The sequence below is a fragment of the Orycteropus afer genome, unplaced genomic scaffold (genome assembly GCF_000298275.1).
Source record: "Orycteropus afer afer isolate SDZICR_OR568_19922 unplaced genomic scaffold, OryAfe1.0 scaffold00020, whole genome shotgun sequence".
In the NCBI taxonomy this organism is placed as follows: domain Eukaryota; kingdom Metazoa; phylum Chordata; class Mammalia; order Tubulidentata; family Orycteropodidae; genus Orycteropus; species Orycteropus afer.
In genome coordinates, this window is record NW_006921607.1 from 1,686,227 (window position 1) to 1,694,886 (window position 8,660).

The following is an 8,660-nucleotide window of genomic DNA, read 5'->3' on the forward strand; positions in this document are numbered from 1 at the left end:
AAAATTAAAAAAAAAAAAAAAAAAAAAAGTTTTTCATTGCCTTAAGCAGAAATTTAGTATTCCTTCTGCTTTAACTCCCTTCTCCCCCTCCCAGCCCTTGGTAACCATTAATAAACTTTAATCTCTATGTATTTACGTATTCTAGAGATTATGTATAAGTGGGAACATGCAATATTTGCCCCTTTGTGCCTAGCTTATTTCACTCAGCATAATGTTCTCAAGGCTCATCCATATCTTAGCATATATCGTATTTTCATTTTTCTTCATGGCTGAGTAATAGTCCATTATGTGTACCTGCTACATTTTGTTTATGCATTCATCTGTCGGACACTTGGGTTGTTCCCTCTTTTGGCTGTTGTGAAAAGTGCTGCAGTGAACATTGGTGTACAAGTATCTGCTTGAATCTCTACTTTTAATTCTTTTGGCTATATACCTAGGAATTACTGAGTCACATGGTAATTCTGTTGAATCCATTAAACACTACCAAGAAGAGATTAGGGGCAGCATGTGTCAGTCCAGCTTACTTAGTGCTAGGTAGTATATTGGTGTGTGGGGTTCTTCTGGTACCCAAGCCCACCCAGGCACAGCAGAGTCAGGGAAAAGAGACCCACATGGTCATACACACACGTGCCTGGGCATGGGGAGAAGCCTGTGAAGGAAGCCAGGAAGCAAAGGGCTCGATCTGAAGGCTCTCTGGCTGCCAGGCCTTTGTAGGAGGAAGAGGGTGCCTCTAGAACCTAGCACATCCTGTTGTCTACAGAAGCACTGCTGGTTGGTAAGAACTAAGGCTAGACTTGTGGAGAACCAAAAAATCAAACCCATTGTTGAAACCAATTCAACTCTTAACGACCCTACAGGACTGAATAGAACCACCCATAAGATTTCCAAGGCTGTAAATCTTCCTGGAAGCAGACTGCCACATCTTTCTTCTGCAGAGTGGCTTGTGGGTTTGAATTGCCAACCTTTCAGTTAGCAGCTGAGTGCTTAGCCACTGTGCCACCAGAGCTCCTTGACTTAGGGGAGGGGGGTAAATATGGTAGTCTGGGATGAAGCCAAGTGCCTTTTACAGATCAGTTTTTTGTAGAAACTCAGCAGTTGGTCTAGCATCCTGTACCCCTCCTCCTTTGCCAACTAGCCTCCCAAGGGCACAGGCTAGGACCCAGACCCACCTAATTAGCAAGGCTGCCCATCCTGTTTGCATTCCCTTCCTAGGAATAGACTTTCTGGGTCAATTGGGGAAATGTTCTCCACAAGATAAACAGAGCAGGCTCCCTCTTGGAATGGCCAGGAGTCCACCTGGGGTTGAACATCCAATTCATTCATCTACCCTGCTTTAGGCACCAAAGATTACAGCACTGAACAACTACCTTACATTCTTTTTTGTTTTGTTTTGTTTTTTAATTTTTATTGTGATTTGGGTGAAAGCTTACAGAGCAAATTCGTTTTCTGTGCAGCAGTTCATACACATTTTGTTTCATACATTGACTGCAATTCTCCATAATGTAACAGCTCTCTTTCCACTTCCTCCCTGTAGTTACCTCTTCCCTATGTTCTTCTTTCCTATGCATTCCTTCTCCTAAGCTATCTCCCTGTGCAATTACTGCCCTTCTGTTCTCCCGTGATTGATCATTTCCTAGGAGTACATCTATCTGATGATATAAATGTTCACCCTATATGCCTGTTTATTGTTTGGATGGAAGCCATGGGAGTGAGTGAGTTCACTTCCAGACCTGAAGGGTAACTAGGGGCCGAAGTCTCGGGGGTGTCACTAGGCTCTATCAGACCAGTAAACCTTGTTGTTTTTATGATTTTGAGTTTTGTTCCACATTGTTTTCCCACTTCGTCCAGGATCTCCTGCACTGATCCTTTTCTGAGTGCAACCACCTTACATTCTTATTAGGGGAGACAGCCAATAAGCAAATTAAAATACAGCATATAAAGCTTATGATCAGTGCTTTGGAGAAAAATTAAGATGGGGGGGATGAGTGGAAAGCAGGAGAAGGAGGGCTGCTGTTTCACATGGAGTATGGAGTTAGAGAACGCCTCTCCTATAAGATGCAGTTTGTGCAGAGACTGGAAGGGATGAGGGAAGAAGCCAGGCAGATAATCTGAGGAAGAGCACTGCAGACCATGGGACAGCAATTACAAAGGTGGGAGCATGCCTGGCAAATTCAGGGAATAGCCAAGAGGCCAAAGTGGCCAGATTAGGGTCAGGGAGAGAATGGTAGGAGATCTACAAGTCCTTTCCCTGTCCCATAGAAGTAAGAACACAGAGAGCTCTTTAGGCCATTGGAAAGGCTTTGGCTTTCCCACTGAATTGGAGCCACTAGAGAGTTTTGAGCAGAAGAGTGACATGATTTTAACTGGGTTCAGAGGCTCCCTCTGGCTTCTGTGTTGAAAACAGACTGGAGAGAGACAAGGATAGAAACATGGAAGCCAGTGAGGAGACTATTGGGTTTATCACAAGAGATGGTAGAAGTCAAGACCAAGTGGTAGCTGTGTGATAATGAGCAGTGATCCTGTTCTAATTATATTTTGAAGATATAGGTGACCAGATATACTAATGGATTAGACTGTGTGGTGTAAAAGAGAAAATGGAATCACAGAAGACTCTAAACAAATCTTCTGATCTGGCCACTGAAAGAGTTTAGTTATTTCTGAAGAGAGGGACAGCACCTTGGAAGAGCAGCAGATGTGGGGAATTGAGTCATGAGCATATTAGATTTTAACTAAAGATACCAAATTGGATCTGTATGTCTGGAGGTGGAAGGGAGTCCCAGGCAGGAGATACAAATTCCAGTGGTATTTAGCATGTATCTGCTGACCTGCAGAGGAACCTGATGATCCTCTGTCTCTTGACTGCATGTTCTGTAAGGTGCGAAGGAGGGGAAAGAGCTGTTAAAGAAATGGAGACTAAGACAGAAGCTTCTAACTTGATGATTAGAAAGCAGACCTAAAGATTCTGAGTCCCATCCTCGGAGTCCCAGGGTACCTACAGGGTTCCTTGGAAGCAGAGAGGCTGGTTCTTCTACTCATTCTTGTACAGTTGAGAAGAGTAAAGGAACTCTGGAATGCACAAGCACTGTATGGACTGCAGGGGCTCTAAATGATGAAGGGAGGTCACACCAAGTAACCCAACCATAGGCTTCTCCTTTTGGTTTTCCTTCTACCCTTGCTCACTCGACCACTCAGCGTTCCCCTTTCTTCCTCTGCAACCACCATCAGCCTCTAATCATTCCCCCCTTTTTTTTTTTCCAGCTATACAGATGTTATTGATGTTGTCCAGGCCCTGCAGACCCATCCAGACCCAAATGTCAAGTCCTCCTTCACCATTGGTGCTATCACAGTGTGCGTGGAGCCCCTAAGTTGCTACATGGAGCACAGGTAATACTTAGGACCATTTCTGGCACACAGGATGTGTGTTGAGGTGCACAGAACATGAATTTTCTCCCAACCACCAAAAGGAAGCACATCTTTATAGTGTGTGTGTCTTTGGAACTCATCAGTCTACCTTGCATGTAATAAATGGTCAGTTATTCTGCTATTAGTGCTAGATTCTCCAAAAACTTATTTGGACTGACAGCCTCTTACTGCCTCTCTTTATGCACTGTAAAGTTGTCCATATCTGGCAGTGGGACTTGAAATAGATTCTGCCAGAAAGGAAAATTGCCCCATGGCTGTCTTTTCCTCTTTACTGCTTGTGTCCCAATGCATTTGGAGTAGCTCACAGAAAATTTTTCACATTGTTAAGCCATCTTATCTCAGTTACTGACACTCATTGTTACTACTCGTAATAAAAATGAGTGTCAATTTTGAAATTATATAACAACAACGAAGAAAACTGGGTAATAATTCTAATCATCAAGTTAGATCTCACCAACTCAATGTAGCTATTACAGTTTTTGTGAATACTTTCCCGGAATTTTTTATAGTGTGATGTAATATAATTTTGCATCCTTTTTCTTAGCATAACATAAACATGTAGTTTAATATATATAATATTTCAGTATCGTAATGGTGATTCGTTTTAATTAATTATATAATCTCTCTATCATGTAGATGGATATAATTGCCTTGACCAATTCCCCCCTGTTAGTCACATAGGATTTCTATAACTTTTTAGTATTATAAATAATCCTGTAAGGAACATATTTATCCAAAAAAATTGCACAGATTTTTAGATTATTTCCTTAGAATAGGTTCCCCTAAAGAGATACTAATCAATTGTATGATCAGTTTTATTACTCTTTACATTTCCAAACTCACATTTCCAATTTCACATTCCAAATTGGTCTTTGAATGGATATTACAGTTTATACTGCCACCAGTGGTGTCTGGAAGAACCTCTTTCAGCATCAAAGCACTCCTCACTGGGAAAAAATTCAAGTATTACGTTGCCCCTTCGTAGAGCTATTTGTCTTCCTCTCACTTTAGACAACTGGAGTGTACCCAGATCTGTAATCTTGTGTTTTTTCTGGCTAGTTCATATCATTATCTTCTCCTGGTAACTGATTGATCTATCTTTAGACCTTCATCTGAAAAAGCTCCCTTCCTACTTGTGTTCCAAGTCGATAGCTTTAGACTTCTGGTAGAAATGACATTATAGACTACTTCCCTGATTACCTTGGTTGACCCCTAGAAATGTCTTTGTCATTCTCGCTTTTCATCAGCTGTTACCTCAGTTTCGTTCCCCCATTAAAATGCCAGGGTGGTCCAGTTTCCCTTCTGTGTGTGATTGTAGTGGATGCTGGGCATCACTGTTGTCTTTGATGGCCATGTTGACTCTTCCATGCCATTCCTTTACCATTCATGTTTCTTCTTTCTCTCAAGTTTTTATTTAAAATGAATTAAAGCAGAAGGGAGGAGTCTTAACATGGAACTAGGTGCTACTAAAGATACTACCATTAAAAGCATAGGAAAAACAATAATAAGCAATAGATGGAGATTACACTTCAGAGGAATTATCCCAGACAAGTACTTTTCCATAATGTCAAAAAAATTTTAAGGGACTGTCAGGATAGGGCAAGGAGAACTCAAAGAAGAAATACGAAAAATCTGAGGAAAGGGACATGAGGTTCTTTGGGGGGGTGATGGGAATTCTAAAATTGGATTGTGATAATAGTTGCACAACTCTGTAAATTTACTTTAAATATCATTGAGTTGTACACTTTAAATAAATGAACTCCATGATATGCAAATTACACTTCAGTAAAGCTGTTAAATGTTTAAAAAAAAAAAAAAACAGGAAAAAGGAGCTAATGAAAGCTGATAGAAAATGAACTGTTAGACTTCTAGAAAGAAAGATTATAATAAAATCACTATGGAAATGAAAATTTCATTTGAAGCAATGAGAAGTAGCATAGACACTGCTGAAACTTAAGTCTATGTCAAAGAACCTCAGGCGTGATAAAATGAAGTGAAGAGTAAATAAGCAAAGAAACTAACACCATTTGAGAAAAAGGGAGTACAGATTTAGCTTTTGTGAGAATAAGAATCATTTCTGTGAATGTTTAGTTATACACTAAGTGTTCACAAAATATATGTTGAATAATGAATGCTATGCAACTATTTTTTTTTAATTAAGAAAATACTTATGTATTAACGTGGACATTTTTCCACAATACTTTGAGAAAAACAAATTGCCAAACCAATGTGTATTTTTTAAATGTTTGTTTGTATATGCATAGGAAATATCTAGAAAGATACATAACCAAACTAACAGTGGTTGTGTCTTAGAAATGGGCTTCCCTTGGGGATGGGCGTTGGATGAATGGGACATTTTATATGTATATATAATGTGCAGGGAAAGAAAAATTGAAGAGGAATGACATCACATTCATCATCAAAATAACATTTCAAGATCTATTCTGAAGTACAGTGTTGTCAGTGATAGGATACTATCCATATGCCTATAAGGAACACCAGTTAATATGACTACTGTTCAAGTTTACACACCAACCACTAATGCCAAAGATGAAGACATTGAAGATTTTTACCAACTTCTGCAGTCTGAAATTGATCAAACGTTGATGCATTGATAATTACTGGTGATTAGAGTGAAAGTTGGAGACAAAAAAGGAATGGTAGTTGGATACACAAAACATTGTTCCACATCCTACTTTGGCAAGTAGTGACTAGGATCTTAAAAGGTTGCAAGCAGCCATCTACATGCAGTGATGGGTCTCTCCTTGTCCAGAGCAAAGAAGAATGTAGAAAACCAAAGATGCATGGAAACAGTCCAGGGGACTGGTACACCCTGCAATCCTCAGCCTATACGACTATGAGACCAGGAGAACTAGATAGTGCCCGGCTACCACTGTCAACCACTCAGAGAGGGATCTATGTAGGAGATCCTGGATAGAGAGGGAGAACAATGTGGAACAAAACTGAAAATTTAAAAAAAAAAAAGGTCCAGGTTTGCTGGTCTGATAGAGCCTGGTGGAACCCCTGAGACTATAGCCTCTAGCTGCCCTTCAGGTCAGGAATTGAACCCACTCCTGTGGCTGCCAGCAAAACAAAAGACAGGCATATAAGCTGAACATTTATATTAGGTAGATACACTCCTTGGAGAGATTAATCATGGGAGAATAGAAAGGCTGTATATGCACAGGGAGATAGCTTGGGGGTCAGGGGTGCGTGGGAGGGAAGGCCACAGGGAAAAGGTAAGTATATGGAAGAAGTGAGAAGACAACTGTTGCATTGTGGGAAATTGTAGTCAATGTCAGGAGACAAAGTATATGTGAGCTGCTGTATGGAAAATGAATTTGCTCTGTAAACTTTCACATAAAAATTAAAAAAAAAAAAAAAAAAGGAAGGAGGATTGGTAGTTGGAAAATATGGCCTGGGTGATAGAAAAAACACCAGAGACTGCATGATAAAATTTGCAAGACCAACAAATTATTCATGTTGTTGTTGTTTGCCGTCGAGTCGGCCCCGACTCATAGCGACTCCTCCTTGGGTTTCCGAGGCAGTATCACTACGGAAGTAGGATTGCCCAACCTTCCTTCCGAGGAGCATTGCAGATACCATTTTTCAACAACATAAACAGCAGCTATACACATGGACATGACTGGATGGAATACACAGGGATCAAATTTGACTACATCTGTGGAAAAAAGATCTTGGAGAAGCTCAATACCATCCATCAGAACTAAGCTAGGGAATGACTGGAACAGACCATCAGTTGCTTATATGCAAGGTCAAGCTGAAGCTGAAGAAAAGTAAAGTCGACTAGAGCCAGAGTACAACCTTGAGTACATCCTGCTTGAGTTTAGAGACCATCTCAAGAATAGATTTTACACATTGAACACTAATGACCGAAGACAAGATATAGAATGATGTCAAGGACATCATACATTAAGAAAACAAAAGATCATTAAAAGGAAATAAAGAAAAGGTTGAAATGGATGTCAGAAGAGACTCTGAAACTTGCTCTTGAATGTAGAGTAGCTAAAACAAATGGAAGAAATTATGAGGTAGAAGAGCTGAACCAGAAGATTTCAAACAGCATCTCAAAAAGACAAAGTATTATAATGAAATGTCCAAAGACCTGGAGTTAGAAAACTAAAATGGAAAAATACATATGGCATTTACCAAACTGAAAGAATTGAAAAAATTCAAGCCTCAAGTTGCAATATTGAAAGATACTATGGGCAAAAACTTGAATGATGGAAGTTCTGGTAAGAAGGCGGACTAGGCAGAAAAACTCCACAGACCCTCTTCAACAAAGAAAAGGGAAACCAATTAACACAGACACAAAAGATAATCCTGGACTCCTGAGCCTTGAAGGGGAGGATATATAAGTGGACTAAACCCCAACTAGCAGAAGAATTTGCATGAAAATACTAAAAAAGGAGACAGATGGAGCTGCGGTCTGGCAGCGATCCTGATGGCACAGCACAGACAGCTTGGAGATTGCCGAGTGGTGGTAGGACCTAAGAATTAACCTAAAAATCAGTCCTGCTAGCCAAGGACTGCACAGAGGACTGCTCTGGTGGCTGAGGAATAAACGGAGAAAGTGAAGAGAAAGGCAGGCTGAGCTGTGGACTTTTGCTGGTTCGGAGGGTGCCACCATTTTGAATGTTTAAAAGCAGCTTGACTATTTTGGATATTTAAAGACACAGTGCTCTCGCAGATTCCTGGGGCTTAAGAACACGTTTTGCTTGCCAGAAACCGCAAAGACACTCTGGACCTGCAAGACTGAAAAGGTGCAACATTCCTCTTGTTACTCTTACACCCCATACCCGCTTGGTGAATGGAGGTGCGGCCATCCCCCACTCCCACCTACCTGCTGGGCCCACAGGAACTCCATCACAGTCTGTGTGCTCAGATGGAGCCTGGGTGCCCTTTCCAGTCCTCCACCAATTTTTTTTCTCTTTTTTCATTTTTATTTTGATTTTTTGATTTTTTTGCTTTCTTTTTTCTGGTGATTAGTTTGCTTGTATTTGTCTGTTTTAAAACAATTATTATTATTAATATACTCTCGTCATTTTTACTACTATTCTTGTTCTTCCCCTCCCTGGTCCTAGTTTTCAGCATTTTTTCTTTTCCCTGTTCCTGGTTGAAAAAAACTTCTCCCCCTTTTTTCTTGTGGTTAACCCCATTCCTTGTTTTTCTTTTTGCATTTTTCCCATTTTTTTTCTTCATTATTCTCCTTCTCT

The 8,660-nt window shown here is 40.3% G+C and overlaps 1 protein-coding gene across 1 annotated transcript in view; it reads left to right on the plus strand.

Moving 5' to 3' along the window:
* DNAAF9 (dynein axonemal assembly factor 9) overlaps positions 1 to 8,660 on the plus strand; it is a 232,553-nt gene that overhangs the window by 184,533 nt on the left and 39,360 nt on the right. The window contains exon 29 of the mRNA XM_007959995.1: positions 3,259 to 3,384. Coding sequence (XP_007958186.1) covers positions 3,259 to 3,384 — 126 coding nt within the window. The remainder of the gene's footprint in view (positions 1 to 3,258; positions 3,385 to 8,660) is intronic.